Below are 26,960 nucleotides of genomic sequence, written 5' to 3' on the forward strand. Positions count from 1 at the left end.
GGATATTAACCTGATACATAACATTTAAAATTTGACATTAAGAACGCACTTTTAAAAGAAACTACTCCTAATCTACGACATTTAGTGTAATTTAACTTTATTTTGCTCTCTTGACAAAAAAACTCAGGAAAAACAAAAACAAAAAAAGTATATTATCGGAGACATTAGCAGTAAAATACAGAGAATGTTAATATAAACGATCTCATAATATAGTGCAGTATTTAATAAATAATCAACAGTTATCTATCTTCAGGTTTGATCAATGAATTTATAAAATTATCAATTGAATTTTCTATGACTCATTTAGAATATTTCATAGATCGAGACTCTGAATTCGTTACGCCAGTATTAACTAAATCATAAGTTTATATCAAAAGGTGCCGCATCCTCTATTTCTAAATTGACTACACTCCAATTTTAGACAAGAGATCACGAATATGTGTTCTCGGTATCCTCCTCTTGGTAAGTGGCTTCACCATTAATATTAATTATTTCTAGCAAAATACTTTTAAAACAGTGGAGGAAGCAATTCATGTATGCATTATTATAACTTAAGATATTTTACACTCAGGAGATTTTATAACATTGTTATGATAATAATTAACTTGTATGGAATGTAATACGCAAGAGAAATAAAATATCTCATAAATTAATATAAACGAAAATTTAATTCATTATTTTACGTAATTTTTTATATCTATGGCACTAATTATGATTAATCGCTTAGAATTAACTGGTAGTAATGATTAATTGCTTTATCACATACACCTGTTATTAATATTAATCATAGTTCACCAGTTTACTGTTTCTGGCGACTATACTCGTCATGGAAAAAATAGAACATTTTGCGTATGACGAGTTTATTCGTCAAAAGTAATAAATAGTAGAAGTTTGCAGTTTGAATTTTACTGAACAATTTTAGTAAAAACTTAAGCTTATTTGTAAATTTCAAAATATTTAAAATATTTTTAGGCCATGTCCAAATCAGAGGAGCAAATAAATGATTATTAATAATTATTATAAAAAAGACCGCATGTAATATGAAATATTTTTCTTAAATTTCTCACTGTGTTGCTTTGTCATCATTTTTTTATGTATTTTTTTGCTCATTTGCAGAAAAAGTATTTAAGTTTTAAATAAAAAATGTTATTGCTGAAATAAAAAAAAAGTTTAAAAAGTAGTTATTTAATTACCACATAATTTCATATTATACATACTCTGTGTTTTAATGATTATATTCCTCATCTCTAAATTTTTGCGACACACTTTGGATAGGCATTTTCCGTAGAGGATGAAAAAATTAGCTGGTTAATATTTAGAATTACTGATTTATTAAATAATCGTTAACCGAATATTAACTGATTGAATGTCTAACCGAATTATCAGAATTATTAAAACATAATTTCTTCGATATATATGGACAGATAAAAAAATAGCTTTGAGAAGAACTTCTTTACTCATATTCTAATCATTTCGTTCGTTTTTAATGTTGGTGATGTAATAATCAAATAGCGTCAACATATGTGGCATCATAGTTCACATGACAGACGTCTTCACGCATGTTCTCTTGAATTGTATTGTTAGTCGCATCTTTTTATGTTCTTCATGAAGTAAGATTTAAAAGCGCATAGAGTTAAAATATAAATTCCTTGGATTGGTTTTCATATGAGTCCTAAATTCATTTTCGTTATAATTTCAAAATAATATTTTTTTTTTAAATTAATAACCTAAAATCAGAAACTCTGCATATTTATTAATAAATTAAATAGTAAATTTTCATTAAAAATGTATTAATACTAAGATTAGATATTAATATCAATACAAACAAAAGCTAAAACTTTTAATTTTTTACATTAACTATATTTTAATTTAATATGCTAAATTAAAATATAGTTGATGTAAATTTAAATTCTGCATATTCCTCTTTGTGGATTGAAACTCTAAGCATATATAATACATAGAGAGATAGGTATTTAATTCTGGCATGTGAGCTGAGTGCTTTATTTTTAATTTCTCTTTTTCTCATTTAAACTTTGTTTCAAAATTTACTTTGCATTTATACACTATATACAAATGCATATACTTTATGTAACAAAATAAAATACAATGCACTTAAAATACAGCTACAATTTTGTGGCATGTTACATATTTGATGAATTTTAAGATAAAAGTTTTACAATATATAAAACACGAATTTCATATTTCTACAAAATAAAGTATACTTAAGGCAATTAGGAAATCGATTGAATGCGCTACGTTCATAGCTTGCAGCAAGAAATTTTCTCAACATAAATTTAGAAATTATTTATTCTTGTGATAAAAAAAATGATCACCTAATATCCAGGCTATCTATGCATTCATTCTTTTGAAGAAAAAGATTTATTGTATTATGCATGCCCTATTATATTCGTATAGCAATGTAAGCAAAAAAGTTACCTAAAGTAAGCTTTTAAAACAGTGAAATTCATCATTTTAATAGCAGTTTTTATCTCAAATATTTTTTATTTGAATACATAATTATATTGTTTGAAATATATACATATGCATTATATATAAAGAGACAAACATTGTAGATTTTGTAGCAAAACGCTTTTTTTTGTATAAATATAAAACACTAAATAAACTATCTAGATAATTAGAAGTCTGTTCGCTACATTTTATCATTAAAATAATCTGAAACCCTTGTATCTTCTTGTCTGCAAAGTAAAATAAACTTATTTTAAATAAATATTTTTATTTTCAAATTTATAATCAACTATTTTGCCGTCTCTTTCCAAAGAACTAAATTGGACCTTGTGCCAGAAAACCTTAACTATACCATAACTATACAACTTTCCAAAGAAAACGGTTTTAAGTGTAATTTCTTTGTTTACTTGCCTCTCCAGCCTATTTCCAGATAAACATTCACTCCCCCCCTCCTCTCCCCTTAAATATCACTGTTGCCACTCATTATATTCGTTTTAGCACTTTCTTCGACGAGAAATCATAGCTTTACTGTTTAAAGAAGAGTGCATTAGCGAAGCTAAATATTTGCACTACATGGTTAGACACGAGACGAGGTTGCTTTTCTTGTTACAACATTGCGTTAAAGGAAAAACTACTTTTACAGATCTTTCATTTCGTAGAGCACTCGAGACATAGGCCAAGAAAATGGGAGTAAAAAAAGTGGGTTTTTTTGATCACAGAAAGTTTGAGCTCTTAATGAAGATTGAGAAGTCTGCTTTTTCTCGGTTTTATAAGGTATAAATAGTTCGATTTTTAAAATAGAGATAGAGAAAATTATCTTTGTGAGCATTTTTTCTATAGATATGCTCTGCTATACAGAATAAAGAGTATGTTATTTGTCTTCAGTCGCTGATTATATGCATTTTATGATAGTTTTTAAGGTGAAAATTATTTTATGCTGGAATACTTACAGTAAATTGCATGATATATGCATCCAGTGCAATACACAATCATTCGCCTACCACATTTAGCATTTATTACTTTTTGTGTAATAAATGCTTAATAAGAAAGGTTTTCGTCTTGATTAAAAAAAATATTAACTATTGATTACTAAATTATTAATTTTTTTATTTAACTACAATCGATTGAAATTATAGTGTTTTACATTAATTATTTCATATTATACGGAAAATCAATTTTTATAAAATCTTAAACTTAAAAAAAAATAGTTATTTATCAGGCAAATTTAATTTTTGTATAATTTTTTTTTTCATATTTTTTTAAAAATATAACTGTGGCAAAAGTATTTTATATGACATAAAGACCATTTTATTGTTCTACAGAATCTTTCTTTTGCATGTTTTTGCGATAATCAAATTGTGAAAGAAAAAAAATACGTTTCTCGGGCATAAAATGTTAAGTTGAATCTTAAAATATACCATTGGATCAAGGAAATTTTTGATAACATCAACACCTCCATAAATTATGTGATTTCATGTACAATGTGAAGGAACCTGAAAGACATACCGTTAAAAGAAAAACTAACAAATTTAGCACTAATTATTTATTAGGTAATAAATTCTTACTGGGATATATTTAATCAAAATATCAATTACATTTTAATTACATAAAAAATTAATCTAAATTTAATATTTTATTATAGTAACTTCTGAGCATATTATTACAAAATGTATGCAATATTAAAAAAAATTAATTTAAAAATGAGCTTTAATCTGATGCCGATTTCATTTCCATACATGTATTTCTCCAAATTTAATACTTTTTCAAACACAATTCTATACAGAATTTTTAAGAATATATTTTGTTACAAGAAATTCAAACTAATTTTATTGCTTCTTCAAAATTCTTATCATACGGGCGTTTTTGATTGTTAAAGTTTGGATTATAAAGTGTTTCTTTTGCAGATTCACTTCTAAGTAAGAATTTCTTTATTTTATTTTTATGAATATGGTAACGTTTTCAGCTAGTATTTATCCTGGATATTGTGATGAAAAAATTTTATTCCACACAGAAAGCAAATACAGATGGTATGAAACCAGGCGGAACAGACAAATAAAATCTAAAACATTATTCGGGCTAGTTTAAATTTTTGTAGTTTTAAGACAAAAGTTTATATGTTTTATTTGGATATCAAGTATTTGATTACTTATTGAAAAATACGATGAACAATGTAAAGAAAGTATTGAAATAAAATTATAAATCTTTATGACAATTCTTTCAAAACGGTACTCCTGATAATACCGTGTATAAAAATAAAATTCTTAACAAAAAATACATATTTTTATAGATACACCTTACAAAAGCGGAAAGCTTTAAAATTTTAAAATACCATGTTTTCCTTTTAGCATTTCGGAATTTAAAATTTTAAATAATGCATTTGATCTTAGTGGTATGCATTGTTAAGATATCCCTGCACTGATTTTCATAATTACTGATCACTATTTTACTTTCCAGAATTGCACAAAGCCATGAAAAAATTGCGATAATTTTGTTTTTATTTCAATTTCATTTTCAAATATTGTGTTGGCATAATTTATCATAATGTACCTCCACCCTCTCGCAAGATATGAGCAAATCATAACAAAGATTACAGAATTAGCGAGTGAAAATAATTAATTTTAAAAACAATGGTTAACTGAGGTAATAACGAATTTCTTGAATAAGAAATAATAAATGAGAGCATAACTAAGAGGATTTTTTAATTTAATTATTCTTCCATTTCTTTTATTACTGTTTTGTTTTATGACTCACAATTTTTTATTTACAAATATTATAAATTGTCATGTTTTAATATCAATTTGATAATTTCTTATTATTACACTTTTTCTTAATAAATTTCTGCGAGAAATGAATTTTAAAAATAAGAGCAATAAAATCACCATAAAATATTTGTCATGCTATAAAAATTTTATTGTCAGACTCTTTACTGATTTTATTGTCTAATTGACCTTTTGGGTACAGTTAAAACCTTCTTTTGGATAAAATGTTTCAAATATGTGACTAATTTTAATTGAGAAAAATATCAAACACTACAATTTTATTTGTTTAATAAATCAGGCCGCGGTGTTGTAGTGGTAATGTCTCGGCTTTGAGCCGTAGTGTTTCAGGTTCGAGACCCGATTACACCGAAGAACCGCCCTGTAAGGGGGTCTGTTACACTCTAAATCTGTCAGGGCCAAACGTCCTCCCACTGGTGTGGTGAGGAGAGGGGGAGGATGCCAGCTTAGGTGTCGTCCTCGTCATCTGATCATGGTTCAAAATTACGAGGTCCGTCCCAAAAAAGTCCTCAGGCTGCTTTATAACTAAACTAAAACTTGTTTAATAAATGTGAATTATAGAGTAAACATATTTTCTATTATCAATAATTGTTTTTGTTTTATTTCTAAATGAATCCCTTATTTCGTTTTATTTTTATTTATTGCTTTTACTTCTCATTCCGGTATTATTTTAGATTTTACTAAAAAAATGAGGCGAATAAATTGAAGACATATTTTTACAAGATATTAATCTTACCATATGAAATATCTCTTTATTGTTGTTGAAATCATATAAAATGGCCATTGATGATAATATATATGAATGATAAACCATATGAAATATATATTTATCGTTGTTGCTATCAATGAGACATTTTAAATCGATGTACTCTATATGTTTTCATAAAATATATCTTTAGTCAGCATTTAGGATAATTTTAATTATGTCACAACGACGTATTTGATTGCTAAGACGTATTTGAAAAAAAGAAAATTCTTGTTTCGAAAATCTATTCATGTTCTTCCATACTTATATAAATGCATTGCCATAATCCGTTGAACCTTGTGCACTTGCTTTCAAAATTTATCTATAAAATAAATTTATTTTATTCTTATTTATGTCATAATGATGGCAGGGATTCATTCTTAAGAAGATTACTAAAACCAGAATGGAATTGTAACTTGCAGTGTATAATAGTAATTTTCAAATTCAATATCTTTCAGCCTATTGATAAAGCATTTTTATAAAAGAAGTGTATAAAAATAAAATGATAAATATTTATTATGTCTGAAATTTATCTATGTACAGGGGGTTTCAGAAGTCCTCAAACAAATTTAAATCGTAGATCACGCCTGTAGGAATGAGTTTTTTTTTCTATTAAAAATGGGAACATATACGAGAAAGGCGATAGTTGCCGGGGGAGGTCTATTTGAGTGAATAAGTATCAGGAATTGAAGGGTTTGCTGCAAAAAGGAGGTAGCTCCAATTATTCAAGTTTGCAAGAAAACCGGTGGTAGCACCAGGAGCTACCTTTATATTGCAACAAACTAATGAGACAAACAGCTCCATCGCTTGAGTAAAAGCGAGAACTAAAGATAGGAGCTATATCTTTCTGACATCAAACGAACAAGTTTTTATTTTACAACATGATATTCCTTTTAACTCCAAATTCGTGTAATTGGAGCTACATCCTTTTTACTACAAACACTTCAATTATTACTCAATAATAGCAACTATTAATGGAATAAAAATTTATAATATCATATCAACCCAGTAGTTGCTTTGATGATAAAATGAGATGTATGTATATTTTCGAGTTTACACAGTCTTCAAATATTTATTTCAAGTACTCCAAAGCCTTTATATAAATAGTATATCAAGCCTGCATAAAGTTTTACTTGCCTTATTGTCACAGTTTTACTTGCCATGACATCTATCATGCTATGGAAATGATGTAATGATATTTTACATTATCACTTTTATTGTGAATTTGTACTTTTGTAAATTCGTGGTATATTTTTTTATCTGATGCTATTTTATCTTTTAGTAAATTCACTAGCAAAAAGTCCTCCAAAACGGTCTATCACTGCAATTATGCCCACATATTTTATTTTCAAAATCGACTTGATTTTTTTTTTAGTTCCTGACATATATTTGTAGTTTGTATAAAGAGTTTTGACAAATTTCGAAATTTGAATGAATAAATTAGTTTGTAACACTTGATCTTAATAAAACTAATCCTATTTTTGAAGTATTAAAACCGTTGAGTGTTCTAATCATTGTTCTATGAGTTTTCAAAATTTTCTGTGCATATTTTCAATCATCCAAGTTATACAAAAACAGCAGTTTTTTTTAAATATAGATACAATAAAAAAATTGGATTAGTGCTTAGTTTTGTTAAATCTTACATCTACTAAACCTTATACGACCAAAAAAAATAAAACTTAAAAAAACAACTGCTTTAAAATATGTTGATACGATGCAGGAATCTGAAACTTGCTTATCACAGAACAATAAGCTCATTCTTTATATCTTAATAATCAACAATGGAAAAAAAATAACAGGGCGTAGTATTAGTGGTAACAATAAAAATGACTTGTGTTTCATTTGAACAATTAAATATGCTGTTATAAAATACTTAAATTATTATTTAACTATTGATTGAACTGTAGCACAATTGAATTAAAAAAATAATTAAAAAAAATTACAGGATAAAGAATAATGCTATTTAAATATATAATATAATATATATATATATATATATATAATTTTAAGATGGCGTAAAAATTATTTTTGTGCTCTTATATTTTTCGACATTATCACAGAAAAACCCCAAAACTTAGCTTTATTTTTAAATATTTCTAATTAATATTTCAAAAAACCTTTTGAGTTGCATTATTCCACTTTTCAAAGTATATGCACCGAGATTGGTAGCACAATGTCAAAGAGTACCTAAATGTCGCTAACACTCATCCGTATTCTCTATTATTAGTAGTAAAAATTTTAAAAAGAGAATGTTAAAATAGTTGTGTTATAGCCAATAATTTAAAATGCATAAAAAATATGAAAATGTTTAGTTGTAACTATTGAACTAAAGAATAAAAATATTGTCATTTAGGAAAATTTATCTGATTTTAGTGATATAAAATTGCAACCATCTCTAGATAATTAATCATTTTGATGTACGGATAATGGTAATAAAATATTATACATATTTTGTTTTGATTTTTGCATTTATTTTATTTCTACAAATGTTTTTTTTTAATTTTTATGTTTTTTTTTAATTCTCTTTTGTTCATGGACTTCTAATTTCGATTGAAATGGTAATAAAAACAGTCATACTCTTATTTAGCATTTGATGATAACAAATTAAATACAGTTATGAATTAATATATTCCATTCATGAACAATTATTTAATTACTCATTCATATAAAGATATTTCGAAATTTTATGAACATAATTGTTTAAAAACTTAAAGAAAATAAAAATAAATAAAAATCTATCTGTCAATAAAATTTAAAATATTCTACGAATAAAATATATTCGTTTCTCTTAAATTAACTTATACGAAAAAGACAAGATTGGAAAAATGTACACTTTAAACATCTGTACAGATTCTAATCTTTATAAACGAAATGAGCATATACACTCCCATATGTACATTTCTCCAAGTCCATTCCGAAATCCCGGATTTAAAAACCATTTTTCCAGAGTTATCTGGGACAACCAAACATACTAAAAGTTCATTCCCACAGGACACCTAAAATACATTTTACGCTGAAGAGACTTTTCCGAAACTTAAAAGTGCCCGCATTGCTTCGATTTTTAAGTGTCTTGGCGAGATTTCACTTCGCAAAATAAGTTTGAAGTTTCGCCAACAGGGGAGATAGTTGCAACCCTGATTGATGCGTGCTCTGTGATACCATTTCACCGAGAGGCGACTGCTGTAAGCGGACGTGTATTTGGGATCCCAAACTTTCGGGATACAAGAGATCATTTCTCCGTGGAATCACTAATTCTTTCCTTCTGTCCGTACCTTTCCCCCTTTTTTTATTTTTAGGTTCATGTTGTTTTCTTCGCTTTTATTTTTTGCTCTTGGAGTTACGACAAGGACCGTTTCTTTTATCGAAGAGGGAGACTTAAAAAAACAGTTTTCTTCAAACTTCGGTACTTTGGACGAGAACTTCTAAGGATGTCGGAAGAAATAAAAACAGTGTGTTTGTTACTTTTAATTGTGTGGTGTGCGTTGGCGCAGGAGGTGTATCACACTGAAAATGAAGACCCCATTTTTGAGGATACAGGTTAGATTTCTTAAATCTTTCCTTTAAAATATGTTTAAATGATAACTGTTCTTGCAAATAGTTAGATATTCCTGCAAAAATATTGCAAAGTTTATATAAACTATTTCAATCATAAACATGATGCTTGAATGATAACCAAATTTGTGGGCTTAGGACGCATTTTAGAGACTACTTAAATATTTTATTGAAGAAATAATATCTTGAGAAAACGTGTTAATATTTTTTCTATTATACACTAAAAATAATTCACTGATTTAATATTAAATGTATTTCGCTTTTACTAATTGTACAAATATTTTTTTTTATTAGAAAGTTACTAAGATACAGATTGTGTCAATTTATTTTTGACAATTTATTTTCTCGATTACATCCATTAGTATAAATTTAGAGGAAACAGTTATTATTTTTTATTTTCAAAATATCAAATAAAATAATTTGTAAAAAGGAATTTCATGTAAAATAATAATAATACGCATTTAATATAAGAAATGCATTTGTATAAATAATTGATCATGCAAAAAATTTCAATAATTTTATTTCTAACTCTGCATTTGATAAATATCGCGATGAATCATTTTTATATTGAAAATGTTATTATAAAATCATTAATATATGATTGATGAAATGTTATGCGATTTAAGTAAGTTTCCAAAAATTAAAAGATGAAAAGTTATATACAAAATTAAACTTCATCGCTAAATTTTAAATTATATTAATTAGCATATTTTTAAAAACTTTGAAAATTTAAACTTGACCATTGAATCTTTTTATCAAATAAGAATATCTTGCAGCAATACAAATTGAATTCAAAGTCAATGGTTATATGTGATTTCTTTTTTCAATATTCCGCATAAATATATTTTCTTCGTTTTCTTCAGTCCGCATTTTGCAAAAAAATATTTTGTAGCTCATTAGGCCAGTAACATAAGATAATGCATTACATTATTATTAACTTATCAAACTCAATATACGTAGTTAATAACAATTTTTAAAAAAAAATATAATGCAGTTATATTTTATGCATTTAGGATATCTTAAAAATTCATGACGTATAGCTATCGTGAAATTCATCTCGTTTTGGTTTATTAAAAAAAGAACATATATTCTCCAGCTTAAAAAATAGTTAGTATTGCATAAGTAAATACATATATTTCTGTTTAGTTGATATTTGATTTCATATAACTCATAATTTTTCTCTGAAAGCCAAAAATGTTCAAATAGTATTATAATAATTGCAAAACTATCTTATATTAATTGTTCTCTTCACACATGTGATTTTTTACATTCAAATAAATGAATGTAAATTAATATTTATTCTTAATTAATATTTATTCGATGATACTTCGTCATGTGAATTCCTATTTCAGAGCATACATATTTTAAAAAATTAAATTAAAAACTTTAGATATCACATCTGGTATCAAGTAGAATAAAAATTATTTCCAATTTTCAAGTAAATTCCTTCGTCTCTTTTAAAATTGATTTAAATTAATTATATAATAATTATTATAGTATTAAGGTGCTGTATATAATTAGATATTTTTTCTTTTAAAATTATTTCTATTATTTGCAGGTAATATTACAATACAGTATTATATTTATTTTGATGCGAAAAAGCTGTTTAAAAATAATCGATGTTGAAAACTTACATTTTAAAATCTAAACTGGAAAAAAATGCGGTCTTACTCATCTGATAACAATTTAATCTTAAATAAATGTTTTTTTTTTAACTTTTAGACTTGTTATATCCTTCTATTGAGACAAGTAATTTATATAACTTAAGACAAGATAGATAAATTTTTCATATCACAAGCATAGTTTAAAAAACATCAAAAACATTCTTCCGAATATTCGGCATTTCTTACATCACATAAAATTCTTCCTTGGATCTAATAGATTAAAGAGCAGCAACATAAAATGCAGTCTGGGAGGCAACCTTTTATCTGAAGCAGTGTTTACGAGAAAAACACTTACGTGAGAAAACGCTTTTCATTCTTTTCCATAAAATACACATTTTTAAAGCGCATTTAATATCTCGTTTAAAGAAAAGAATAATATTTATCGTGTTGTGTTTTTATAGAAAGGACAAATGTTGTTATGGAATATTTCTATATGATTAAATAATGTTATGAAAATGCTCTTTTTATAACAATGGTGTCTAACAGAAAATTAATATCGTTATACCAAGGATTTTTCTGAGCACTTTTTAACTGTTTAAAATTACTTTTGTTTATTAATGAATGATTGAACATATAAATGAAAAAAAATACGCACGCCATATTCCAGAATATATTTAATCTTTAAAAAAAGATATAATGAAAGTTTATCACAATGATTTTAATTTAATATATTGTGCACATTCTATTTTTCTTTTCATATTATTATTATTATATGAAATAATATATAAATGTTAATTTATTTCCAATAATTTTATAGTATTTACTATCTTTTAAATAATAATTTGTATCATATTTTCATGTAAAGAAAGTGAAATTATTTAAAGTTATAAATATGTATTTATATTATGACTCCTTATTTTATTACTTCTTTATAGCATTTTTACAATTTAATGGAAAATTTTCACTGTGATAGAATTTTATTGATAGATTTTTATATTCCGATTTTATTTCTTTCTGATACATAAGTAAAAAAGAATATTTTAATTATTCAAGAATCTTTTTGCTCTTTACTTATTCAACGTTTGATTTATGGTATTTTGTTTAATTATTCTGCATATGCAACTTTCTTGCTAAAATAATAAGCATTATTTATTTAACATTAATACTAATTATGAAATCATTTAACATTAACCAACTTCTTAAATAATTTATACAAATAAATTAATCTTAGTATTTTGTGAACAGGTAAAATGTATGCCGATTTTTTTAATTAAAGGTAAATTTATTATTTGGGATATTCTGATAAAGTGTTAATAAGCAAAAACCAAACATTTTAAATTTATGGACCAATATTTTTATAGTCACTTATATATAAAAGTCTGTTTCTATAAGTTTCCGCAATGAATAATTGAAATCTTATCATAATTTAATTTAATTCATAAACGAATTTTAAACAAATATTGAAGATATGAAAATGAAATCTTATGAAAAGTAAATTCATAATATACAGCGTATGAAAACAGGTGAATTATTTAATACACATTACATCATCATATTTCCTATTTATTTGCATATCTCGTAATATGTGCCACGATTTCCTCAATAAAACTGTCATTTGTAATAGCTTACAAATGTGAAACTCAACACTTTCCTGTAAGATAAGCGTGCGTAATGAGTATCATTAGGTAAATCCGCCGATACCATTAACCATTTATTATATGCTAGGATAGTATGTAGTCTGTTATATTTCCTTGTCAATCTGTCCCCAGCTTAAATGCATCATTTCAAATCCGTCACCATTAAGTCTTTTATAATCATTTAAAGAGTTTTGCCTTAAACAACGATATTTGTAGAAGTTACTGAAAAATCTGAATAGAATCATTAAAAATTGTTTATATTAATCAGACAATATTACTTCTAATGTTAATAAATAAAATAATACTTTTTAAAATTTTTGTAAAATTTCTACTTTTGTAAAATGTCTACTTTATTGGTTTGTAAAACGTTTATTTCTCTTAATCTTTCTCTTAATCTCCCAACAAAAGTTAGAGATATCTTTTAAATAATGAATATAAAAATTATTATATGCTTTTTTGATGAATTTATTAGTTTTTGATTGTTTCCAAATAAATTTTGAATCGATTATTCTAAAATGTTTTAGGAACGATATTTTTTCATTTTACTTTATTTTTATCCAGTTTTACTTCTTGTGGATATAAAATAATTCATACTAAAATTTTTTGTATAACTCTCTACTTATGTGTGTTCTGTTAATTTCAAGATTTGTTGATATTTGATACTTTCTTTCATAATTCGAAATGAAAGAATCTATTTTTAATCTCCGAACGAAGGTTAGAGATTTCTTTTAAATAATGAAGATAATAATTAATATATAATTTTGTTATTAATTTGTTTGTTTTGATTGTTTCTAAATAATTAAATTTGATTCTATTATTCAGGTGTATTTTAGAAACTATAAAGTTTTTAAACATTTACTAGATGTCATTTTTAATTAAATTATCTGAAAAAGGTGAAAGCTGCAAATTTGGAATGACAGGAAACTTTGGACATTTTATATACTAACAAAAGTTTTGTAAAATTATTACAAAAATTCTTACTTTTTATTGGTATCCATTTTATTAATTTTTTGGTTTCGTTTATAAATAATTGGTAAATAATATGATTATACCAGGATTACAAATTTCTCTCATACGGTGCAATATTTAGAAATATTACGATGCATTAATAATGAATAAATAAATAATATTATATTTAAATTCATGAAATATAGGAATATTCTTTAAAGTTTTCCGTGACACGCCATTAGTAGCGAAATAAATTATTGTTGAAAAACTTCTAGTTCCCAGAACTTCCTTTTCTATATTTTAAGAAAACTTATGAGCACTATAAATTATTTATACTATTCGCTTATATAAATTCTTTTCAAATACAGCTCCAAGTAAGAAAACATGGTATTATATGGTAATATAGATCAAATCTAATGCTTTTCAGAAAATATATGTTGTTTATTTTTCTTAAGTGTCTTTCTTTGGAGCAATTTTGTTCTAACGAAGGAAATTCAAACATCCACTCATCTTTCATACAATACCTTGAAATATAACTGTTTACTGAATGCTCTAGAAAAATGCTCTAAATCAGAATAAGTGGGATTAAATTTTCTGAAAATCTGCCAAAAATAACTGAATTCACAAGAAAAGAATGAGAAATAACTAGTAGACAACAAGTCATATATTTCAGAGTGAGTTTGTCATTGGAACATAAATCAGAAAGAGGAAATGATCTTGAACAAATTTACGAAACTTTTATGCATATTCTTTTGAGTTTTATGCGATTCTTTCAGTTGCATAAAATTCGTCATTTTTCCATACAATTCCTTTTTTGTCAAGGATGGTACTGTGCATCGTTTATTTAAAATAATGTTTCGCTGAAATTTCGCTTAAAAATAAATACCTTTAAAAAATGGTTAAATATTTTGAATTCTGTTTTTAAAATGTTGATAAGTTGTTTCTTGAATATACAATTTTTTATCATTATAATTTTAAACAAGCTCTATTTGATAAAATGATTAATGTAAATTTATAGTTAAAAAACAATCCGCTTAACCAATTTTGAATTATACTACAAGGTTTGAATATATTGTAATTTTTATTATATATAATATTTGTAAAACTATATTACTAGGAAAACATAAACTTATAATAAAAATTAATACGTTACATAGATAATTTTTTGAGTTCTTTTAATAGAAAATCAAAAATTCATGTTAAAACTTTTAAGCGATCAGTACTGTAAAACAGAGCTGTTAAACCTTTTGAATGTTCACAGTACATTTTGAAGTAGTTCCACAGAAACCTAAAGCATCACATAATTACGCACTTAATTAAGCATTTTTATGTATTTAAATTTTTGTAGATTTACTGTTTACTGCATTTATTACTTAAGATGTAAATATAAGCCAACTTTGGAAATGCAGCTCCAGAACTCTGTTCTGTGCAATGTTTTTAACACTATGCACTATGGTGCAGGTTTTTAACATTATGTACTGGGAGTGCAGCTTTTTTTTCTTCTCTATATGCTTATTATAGCGCCAATGTCAACTTTTCACTTGCTACAACTTACATATAAAACGTTGAAATTTACATAAATCACTTTAAATGAGGGATATCTTCAGGATTAACTTTAGAATAGAATTCTAAGTTCGAAATTAAATGGCAGCAAACATCCTCCATGTATGTGAACCTCATATATGATAAATCTGACAACAGCATTCTATATAAGGAAGTTAACTTTTTCCGCCTTGATTACTTTCGTGGAGCATTCGTACTAGTTGAAGCATTTTAGATCCCATATTTGTTTTTTTAAAATTCTAATATGCTTGCTTCATACTTATTTATTACATATATTTTTTATATTTTAACATATAATAACATATTAAAATTGGATGGACAGATGATGCACGTGTAAAGATATTTATCCTTAAATTAACTTAAAATTCACATTATAAAGTTTAACTCTATATTATCTTTATTTCTTGGCATGAAACATATATAAATTAGCCTTGGCAAGTAATGTATAAAGATACTATAAAAAATAAATGTATTAAATATATACTTTTTTATTTCTAATATGCAACTAAAATATGCCTATGCTTATACATAGGATGAGCAAGTAATAAGTTTCTTTTAGAAGGCTCTAGAGTACTTTTTATTGATCCAAATGAGATACAATTTACTTTTATATAATTCAAATTATGAGCTCAGCATGTATGAGATAAAAAATTAGTACCATATTTTATTAATAGATGGCTCTACAACATAAATGGTATTCATTTGCATTAATTCACAATTTGAAATATCATTTATGTTACACCATATGCCTGTTAGTATTATTCTTTGGTTAAAATTAAGGCGGATTTTGTACCAGCATTAATTTATTTTCTGCTCAATTTTCTATATTGCAAGAAGGAGCGCTATTTGTAAGATTGTTCTGTCAGAATCAGTAGAACTTTGTCATATCTGCAAAGTAATTCTGTCGTATGAAGAAATACGAATATATCCCAACTTTCCATGTTCTCTATGCGAGATGATACGGAAATTTGAAAAAAGTGGTAAATATGTCATTTTTTTAGGTTGAGAACGAAAGGAAATCCCATCTACTAACTTCGAAAATGTTACTACAATGGCCGTTGAAGCCAACAATCAAAGCCGTATGATAGTGTGAGTGTGCCAGTTGGTCCCTTTGTATTGGCAATGCTAAATTCCATTGAACGACAAATTTTAAGACGGATTTTCATTATTATCTCTACAGAATGAAGCCTGTGCACTTTACTCAAAACGCAAACTTTGAGATTTGTAAAACTTTTGCACATCACTTACTTGCTCGAATATTGGTTGAAATCACTTCCTCGTGCAATTTTTTGTGGAAAGACGAAGATTGCTTTTTCCTCAATGGATAACTAAAACCTACAACTGAAGACATGAAAAGCGAAAAACGCTTAAGATATCCAGAAAAAAACATTTGCATCTTGAAATAGTGACAGTATGATGTTATTTCATGGTTTCATTTTATTATTAAGCCATAATCTTTTTAATCTATCTATCTTTTTAAGATAGATTTGTAAATGGAACACAGACCTGTTCTGTCACAACAATGGTATCATAATATGTTGAGGGATGTTGTAAGTTCACAACTTCAACAGCGTTGATGATTTCAGAGCATCATTTTCATGCAGGAGATCACACTTCTTCACAATGATTATTCTGTAAAGCAATAGCTAAAACAATATTTCAAAAATTCAATGCTAGTCAGCCGTTATTTATCAAAAGCACTTCTTTATCATGCACCGGATCTGAAATTTTCTGTGCCAGATCTGAAATTAAGCAATAGGTGCCATGTTCTGGATACTTCGGCATACTTACTCCTGTCAGCTTTAAAAAATACGTTTCTGCTATTAGAGAACATTGTTGAACACATAGGGAGCATTTTAATGCTATTTTTTAAATATCTAGCATTTATAAAGCCCATTATATGTCTATGTGCGCTAATACCAGCTATCAACAGAAATTTTTATCAATTTTTTATGACAAGAGAAATATTTTAATTACATGCAGTTCAAATTTTACCCCATCTGAACCTATAAAATACATTCTTGAGTCCTCTGAAGTGGAGAAATTATTCCTTGCTAATCCTGCATTTTTCAAATTTACAAATCTTACAAATAGGAGAACTTGATAAATGTATTAGCATCAAATATGCAACTCAAAAATCACTATATGAAATGCATGAGCTTATTAAACTGCCGTAACTGTGAATTAAAATACATATGGATATTTAACTGATGAATGAGATAAAATTATAATATACATTTACTCGTTTCACTCTTCACCACTTGGCATTTGAGATTCATTGCATGTTTTAGATGAATATTTCGCAGTGTTTACATATGTTTTAGATGCAAATTGTTGATATTCCGAACAAGTCACCGTAGTTTATTTGTTTGTTTTTTTTGTCCTGCTAAAAGGAGCTCAATTTTCACGTGTATGTTTACTTATTCATTCATATATTTATTGTGAAGTCTAGGTTCATAAGGTCTTCCGTGTAAATACAGTAATCATATGCAAATTTTGTTGCTGGAAAAATGATTTCTCATTTGCATTTGCTGTTGAAGTTGGCAATAACAGTGCAATAACCAGACTTTTGAAATAGTATAAATAAACAAAGAAAAAATAAAATGAAAAAAACGTGAATGTTTCATTTCTATGTTAATGAATTTAATGGTTAGATGGATACATGTGTATTTAAGAGATTGTACAGAATTCGAGTAATCATTCCCTCAATATTCAAAGGAGCATACATTTATCGCAGTTAAAATATCCTGTTTATTTTCTCGGCCATCTTGAAACCTGCAGCGACCTGGTGCTGAACATCAACTTCTGTATTGTTTTTCCAGTGACATCACGTTTTAGAATTGTGTATCGAATTTATCTTCGTGGCCTGTATAGACTAATATGTTGCACTTGTGGCCTATAACGATAATGTGTTACGCTTGCTTTTGTGAGTTATGTTAAGCATTAATAACATAAGCTTAGCTCTTCGTTGCATGATGATGAAAATTTCCATCAAAACCTTTGATGAACAAAAGATTGAACTCAAACCAGGTGTACTGTAAATTGGTTGCTGCTAGCAACTTTTTTTCTTTCGCGGCTATTGCGTATTAAGGAAAGTAGCTATCAAAGAAAATCAAAAGTCACAATACCTATAGCGAGATTGAACTTGTCATTCTACTGTTTGTTGTTGTTGGAAGAAACGTGCGATTTCTTGTATAATTTTTTCTTGTATAACTTATCTGAGATTTTTTTCGCTAATAAAAGTAATAATGAGTGTAGAAATTTAGGAAAGAGGGATTTCGAAGATTTTGTACTGATCTTATCATGCAAATTCGCATGATGATGGATATTTCCATCACACTTTTTTAAAATTATTTTATATTATATATTTATAGTAGGACTTTTTAAACATTTTTTATTTAATCTAGGGCATGGATTATATCAGCCTGATTCATTTCATAAATATAGAAAAAATCATACAAAGAAAGTATAGAGTTTCACTTTTCCAAAATTAATCTTGATATCAAAAAATAATTTCATATACTGTTACTAGAAAAAAATCACTGTTTTAAAGGGTTAATTCTTCTAAAACATCAGTATATTGCACTGGGAGGGATGATAGTTTTCGATGTTGACTTTCTCGACATGAGTATATGCGACAGTACTTTTAATGCACTTGCATGTTTGATTGGACCTAACTTATTGATTCAAGGGAAATTGGAATTTTCTAATCAAGTAAGAAAATACTAATTAGAGTTTTAAATAATGGCAGATTTGATGCCTTTTTTTTATACCTACTGTTTAACAATTCATAATCGCTGCACGAAATAAACCATACTTACGCGTAAAGGGTTCAGAAATGACTTGCTTATTCCAGCGGTATCCTCGTGATCTGACCAATATTAAGAATTATTAGATTTATCTCAAAATGTCCCTCATGTTTCACAAAAATATTTCCTTTATATGTGATTTGATTAATTTTATAGTACAAATATTTTAATCTTATTCTTGGAAAACATTTTGTAATTAATTTATGGTTTTGTTCAACCTCCATAAAATTAATATTAAGTTATATAGATTTTGTTTTTTTAATTAGAATTTAATTAAAGCAATAGGAAAACTGATATTTTTAATAAAATGCATATGAATATAATTATTTTAATATCTTAACATATTTGCAACCTCTTCCACCATACATAATATTTTTCTTTGATTAAAACACTCTTACATCCTGGAGAAACTCAAATATCTTATTTTCTGGGTAACTAAAAAAAAAAATACTTGATCTTGATTAATGCTTCTTGTCAAGAAGAATAAAAACCGAAGACATGAAACAGTACATGTCAAGATGTTATATTAATAAGTTATATAAATATTCCTTACAAAATATAACGTAAGTATTACTTATTAATAATCTGATTAGATTCAATCTGTTCGGTAATTTCATTATTATTATCGTTCTTGAAGATCTTCTTTGTTACAAATAATGATGACGTTTTATATCGGTGTTTTGGTGCTGACATATATCAATATAAACTTGATGATTTACACGTTTTAAGTGCTTGTGATATTTTTATACTTTATTAAATATTTAATTTTCTACAATATTAAGGTTTTAAATTTGTTGATTTCAAACTTTCTACAGTAGAATATTTGTAAAAGGAATTTTTTTTCCATAATAAATGTTGAGAAATACTTATTTCCAGGAAAAGCATAATTTCAATAGAGCCGATTTATGTTCAAACTAATACAATACAAATTCTCTGTACAAAATTAATTTTGAAATGCAATGTCCGTCTTTCACGTCCAAAACAAGCGTGCTATCTTTGCATAGTTTAAGTCTACATGTAATTAAATTTTTTATAACATGATCATGTCTTTGAAATATATTTTATGTAATAATAACGCCACTGGAATAGATATTAATGTATATTTTATTATCTCATAGCAAGGAAGATTATGTTCAGATATATTAATCATTGCAATCCATTTCATGAACGTTTAACATATTTCCTGTATGTGAAGACAGAAGTTTGCAATTGTCTCACATTACACTGCCTCTTAAACGCCCTCGTTATGTTTTGATATTTTGTATTCTTGATGAAAGTGTACTATTTTAAATTGTTTGTATATTTGTTCTTCATTAATCATTTTATTTTATGAAGTTTTGATTGCATATGATTGTATATGCCATCTACTTTGGAAATTCAGAAAACATTTTTTCTCGATTCCATAATTTTACTATAATGAATCATAAATTACAGAATGTAAAGTTAAAAAAATAAAGGGAAATTTCTTTTTTAATACACTTATAAATGTTTGTTTTAAAGCTTGCTTTTATTATTATTATTTTTTACTTTTGCAAACAGGACATTCCAAATTTTCAGAATTCTGGATATATTTTTAAATGTTGAGAGTAAATACTGAATTCAGAATTTAATTCTGTATCTGATAATATGATAAAATACAGAATCTCAATCAGTGCTAACTCACTGACTATACATTCACTGAAACTCTATTTTTCTGGTCAAATCAAAATTTTTATAATTATTGTGCATCATAAAAGTATTTTCATGATATTGATAATAATAATTTTAAAAAAATAATAAATAACCAAAAATCTCACATGTAAATTTATTCACATTTCAGATCTCACGCAAAACAAATAGAACACTTTCATTCCATGAATGATTTTCCCGCTCTACTACAAATTCCTCACCTGAAAATCTTAACGTGTTTCCGAAATTATAATCAAAGACTTTAAGATATAGGCAAGGTTTGCATTACCAGTTGGCATCTGTGACTTGGGCGCCCTTTGGTACCACCTGATGTGCACAAATAACTAAACTCCATTATATAAGATATCGTAATCATCCTATTTCCAAGTAATTTTGACATCTAAGACTGTTTCACTCAGATGAAGAACCACTAAACTGGTCACACGCCTTTTTTTATTGTAAAATCTTACATCAAACTTGTTACGAAAAAGTATTATGTTTGAATTTCAATAACTCTGGTTTAATATCACGACTCAAGATAGAACCTGTAAGCTTTTCCCTTAAGTTCATACTTTTCAGCTGCAATACAGCTTACGATGTTAGGTTTCTAGCGGATAGGTTCTCATTAAATGCATGAAAGTTTAAATGAATATCATCTGTATACATTAGGATTCCTTGGTAATCTCAATATTTATTTATTTTTTTAATTTTTAGTCAAGAAAAACTTGGCTACATAAATTTTTAAACCTAAATTCTACTAAAATGCAAGTGAAAAATAAAAAAAAGTATTATTATTATGAAAATGTGAAAAAGGTGTATAATATTGCAACAAGATTTAAAAGCATGATAATTTTTAATAAATTTTATACGTTCCAATAATACGTTGGTGTTTAATCATACGTTTTGTTTCATGCATTGAAATTGTATAAAAAAATGTATTAAATACATACGTACATGTACACATTAAATCTAACTTATTTGCAATTATTTTAGATTTTTAATCCACAAAGAACTTTAAATTTCTAATATGAATTATAATTATGCTTGTTAATTTTACATTTTATCTATTTAAATCGGTCTCTTACAAAGAAATATATATTAAAAAATAATTTTTGTAGAATTAATTTTTTTTTGAGAAATCGATGGTTTCTTTGATTTCAAATCGATCAATTTTCCTTCAAATCTATGATTTGATGGTTACAAATTTTAGAAATCGATGTAATCTCCATTTTTATTTCATGATAAATAGAATTTACTGCATGGCATGTTTAAATTACGATATATTATGGCACTTTGAGATATTGGCAAAATGTACAGTTAGTGAAAGTTATAAAGAGGAGATTTCTATGCTGCTTTTGGCGTTTCGCATGGATATAGACAGAAAGTAAGCATCGATTCAAGAAGTATTCTGCAAATAATGGAAAAATTTAATGTTTTCCGGCATGAACTCGAATTGTTCCCGTTCTTCGATTTTGAGCCATGCCAGTTTGGCTAAAATGCACAGGAGCTATCCCATTTAAAATACTAACAAGTATGTTCGAGCATTATTTTCTGCGAAATATTCTAAGAATTTGACTTTCGCTAGTCAAAAATAAAATTTTGGTGGACTCTACTGCAATAGACGGTTTTCTATTGTAGTATTCATTTGACATTTAAGTCTTTTTTTTTTAAATGACACTCTTAATTTTTTAAAATTTCTTTTTGTTCGATTATTCTTTAAATAATTTAAAATGTTGATTTAAGTTTAATAATTTTTTATTCTAAAATTTACTTTTTTATTGTAAATTTAGCGAATCTTTAATTATTGCTCGTCTGTTGATTATTTAATGAATGGAAAAATTATTTTTTAAAGCATTTTTAATATACGCTAATAAATAAAAAGACAAAGTTTGTGATTTCATTTTTTTCAATAATAATTTTTATGAATATTTCTATAAAAATCAGGAATTTGATTATATAAATTTATTATTAATTGTTGATTATAAGAATTTATTATTAAAACGTCTATAGCGAATTTTAAAAATTTATAATATCGCAAACTATTAAATTTAGAATGCAAACCTCCAATATTTTTGCAATTGTTCAAACAATGGCTGAAACAGCGACTTTTATTTCGTTGCTCTCCTTTCAATGCGCTACAACATGGTGATGGGTAGTATTTTTTAAGGTATCAAGCAATACTTTTACTGCTAAAATTTTGACACTATTCATTTATAGTGGAATTTTTTCCGCTTAAAATTGTTATTTGCTAGTAGACAGAATCATAAAGTCAAAACAAAAACTTAGAAGTACCTTAAGTTTAAAATAATTCATTTGTTCAACATTAATTCAAGTATTTCCTAATTGAATCCAGATGAATTAGCTGAATTCATTTAATTATTATTCATTTGTATCTAGATCATGTTACCATATATGTCTCATCAAAATCTTTTCAATGTAAATTAAGAGTAGAAATTTATAAAAAAAAAGTATACTGCTCCTACGAACCAATAGATATCGTAAGCCCTGAAACGCTAATGCTTCAAAAATTGAAATGCCTTATCAGGTGAATTTGCTCGCGAACTTAGGATGAAAGATTGTAAAGGCTTTGAAAGTCGACAGTGGCCGCTTCTGAGCTTCTATGACGCTGAGTTATGTGAGATACTATTTTAAGTTTTAAACTTTTCTACAAATAAATTATTGTTTAGAAAAATAAAATGCAGCATCTTTTCATTCTTATTTGATTGTAAATTCTTGTTTTTTGTAAGGTTGATGTGTATTTTCATATCCAACCATAATTTGGTTTGGTATATATCTATTATTTGGCAGGCACCGCATGCAAGAATAAAATTAAAACTTAGATTAGAATTATAATGAATTCTAATTGTCAATATAAATTCAATATCTGGTTTAGATTTAGTGTTTAAATTTAATTATGAATTCAAATTTCTAAATATATTATTTATTTCACTACTTTACTTTTTCCCCCTTTAAAGTCATTATATTCATTTTGTTTTATTTTAAATATTCATAATTTAATTGCATATTAAAATTTTCGCTTTTTTCAAAAATGATGTGATAAGAAACCATTTTGCGAACAATGAAAGAAGAAATAAATTATATTTCTGGCGCAGGGAGAGACAAATAAATTTAAGAAATCGCGTTGAGTAGAGATGACATAACTGATATATTTCTCCGGAACGTAGTTAAAATCCTTGTCATGTGCTGAATTCCATTCTGAAAATCAAAATCGGAAAAATTTAAATGGAAAATATTGGAATTTATTTCTTTTATTTTTGTAATTCTTCTCTATAAATTTTCAAAACTTCAGACTAGAAAAAAAAACTTTTCAATCTAGTTCCAAAAACATATTGCTTAAAAACATTTTAATAGATAAGATTGCCTCCAGCAACTGAATATAAGCGAAAAAATATATAATCCTCAATTTTGCTTTATGAACGAAATCGAATACTATCCCAGAGAAAAATAAAGTAAACGAAACAAAACGAAATATATTATGTTTCAAACACAAAACAAACGTAGATAAGTAAATATCATTACGTTACAAATAAGCGCAATGGCGTTAACTAATGATTGTACAATGTGCCGAAACAAAGAAAAAAAAAATCCCTAACAGTTGGGGAAAAACTATTTGCTCAGACAAAGCATTTAATTTCAAAGTCTCAAAAAACCTTATTCATTTATCTGTTTTTATCCTCAACTAACTTAAATATTTTTGCCCTCATTAATCTGCCCAGGCACACAGAAGAGAATTTTCTCCTTTTTTTCCTTCTCAGTTGCTTTTTGTTTTATCAGCTTCTAACAGTACTTTGTCATTTCGTTCCAATTTTAATTGATTTTTTAAGCGCTCCTCTTTTATCTCGAACTGTCCTTTGTTCTCCGCGGCACAGTCAAGTTTTTCATTTTCAGTCCTCTTTGAGTAAAGAGTCATTAACTTTTGAATGAGTTTTTGGAGAATTAAAGCAATCGCTTCTCTCTCTTTTTCTCTCTCTTCGAAAGTTTTGAAACAACTTCTTTTTCGTTTTCGGGGTAGAGGTAGAGAACGTGCACGCATTCCTTTCTCATCGGAGATAATTTCGAACTGACTCTGCAGAACATTGAAAGAATGAGATATATTGAGTCTAAACGACGTAAAACGTACCATATAGCTATACCGGTCTATTGAGAGAAATTTGTGCTTTAAATCATTCCATTACGAGTTATTTTAACTGTTTATGGTTAGAGTAAACATAAACAGTTACTCTGATCCGCCTCAAAGACACACGGAAAAATATGAATGACTCGACTGCCACAAAATCTTTGACGGGAAATATGGTTAAGTCCCATTGGTTATCACGGCTACTCTACAACTCTCTCCAGCTGGAAGCACTTCCTGTCGTCGATAGGGGGTAACTGACACCAACATCAGTTACTCTGATCCGCTTCGAAGGCGCAAAGGAAAAAAATTAATGACCAGACCGACGTGATAGCATTTCCGGGAACTATGATTGAGTCCTTAGGATTATCACCAGTCACTTTACAATCCGTTCCTGCAGGAAGCCCGTTCAGACATCGATAGAGATTAGTTGACCCCATATCAATTTTAATTCGACCCGTCTCGTCTCAGGGGAAAGTATGAATTATCGGACCAAATAGTAGAATTCTAAGGATCACCACCGGTTCGCTTTATAACCCTCCCCATCCAGTAAGAGGCACGTCCTGTCATCGGTAAGAAGTAGTTGACTCCACACTATTTTTGTACTCACTAGAACTGCGAGAATGAAACAACATTCCTGATATGTCTGAGGTCCCACCTCGATGGGAGAATTAAATTACCAAACCTTCCGAAACGAATCCTTAATTTTTCAACGTAGCATTAAGATGCATTTCAAATATAGATCTCAGATTAAAATCTCTCTGAAAAGCTGAGTCTTCTGTTCAAATATATGCCAAAAGCAGACTTCAAATGGAAAAATACATGCCCTCGAGAAACAATTTATTTGATAGAAAAGCACCGTAGATAATTACAAGTCTCCAAAGAGCAAAATCGAGGACCGATTGTCGATTAATTTTAACGAAAATCGTTCAGAGTGACAAATATCAGAAATGGAAGGGGGAAAATAAAGTAGAAGAAGTAAAAAAAAGTAAGTGAATAAAACAAAATGTTATATAACAATGTTATTAGCAAAACATTGTCAAATTTTTAGTCAGTAGTTTCAGTCAGTAACTTTTTTTCTGTCAGTTAGTAGTTTTTCAGCAATCAAGAGGAAATTTCAATAAGTTAGAAAATAGAAATCTGTTCTTTATTTTGATTATTTGAAAGCTAACATTCTCTGATAATAAGTGAAATCCAAAATCACTGCATTCCCACAAGTACACTACTCAACTTTTCCAAAAGTTTCAGACTGATGGTCTTAAAAAGTACCATGACCCTCATATTTGCGAAATGGATCTATTTATAAATGTAGAATTCTAATTGTATCTGAAATCATGGATGAAAATTTAAGGGTGTGCCAAAAATGCAATAGCAAATCCTTTTTACAAAATAATATGTAGTCACAATGCGTAAAATTTAACAAAACGGGGTCGTTAGTAGTATTAAAGGATAACTATAAAAAGTCTTTCATATTTAAGATATCCTGGTATATCAGCGTTCTTTGTATACGGAAATTTAAAGCTTATGCTCGATAAGAATGCGAAAAAACGTAGTTCAGTGTTCCAAGTTAAAGTTACAAAAATTTTCGAAAATTACAAATGGACTCTTCTTACTTCCGTTGAAAACTTATTCCTTGTAAGAATAATAATAAGCATCGGTCCTTCTTTCTTGCTCCTTCTCCTATACTTAGGCAATCAACATTTTCTTATTTTTTCTCATGCTATCCATCTCTACATCCTTTGAACTTTTAGCAAAGTTAGCTTCTATAAGGAGAGACGGGAGATATTCGACAAGTTAAGACTGCAATGTCCAAACTTCGAAACTTTCAAAGATCAATCTTAAATTCGTTCTTTATAATAATAAGAAAGCAAAAGACGTGTTTCTCCTTTCCCTTTCTTCTATACATAGGGAATAAACACCTTCTTCTTTGTTTATCTTCTATCTTCCCTTGTATTTTTTGTTTTTATATGAGGGCCAATATTGTTAGGAAGAGGCAGAAAAACTCGAATGTTAAGATTACTGCAAAAAAATTTCAAATAGTTCACCTTTATTATAT

At 27.1% G+C, this 26,960-nt stretch overlaps 1 protein-coding gene across 1 annotated transcript in view; it reads left to right on the top strand.

Annotated features, from left to right (window-relative positions):
• The first annotated feature begins 9,171 nt into the window (after window positions 1-9,171).
• Window positions 9,172-26,960, top strand: part of LOC129963375 (nephrin-like) — a 557,730-nt gene continuing 539,941 nt past the window's right edge. Inside the window, exon 1 of the mRNA XM_056077710.1 lies at window positions 9,172-9,525. Within this exon, the coding sequence (XP_055933685.1) occupies window positions 9,417-9,525 (109 nt within the window). The 5' untranslated portion in view covers window positions 9,172-9,416. The remainder of the gene's footprint in view (window positions 9,526-26,960) is intronic.

Source organism: Argiope bruennichi, chromosome 3 (assembly GCF_947563725.1).
Source record: "Argiope bruennichi chromosome 3, qqArgBrue1.1, whole genome shotgun sequence".
Classification (NCBI taxonomy): Eukaryota; Metazoa; Arthropoda; class Arachnida; order Araneae; family Araneidae; genus Argiope; species Argiope bruennichi.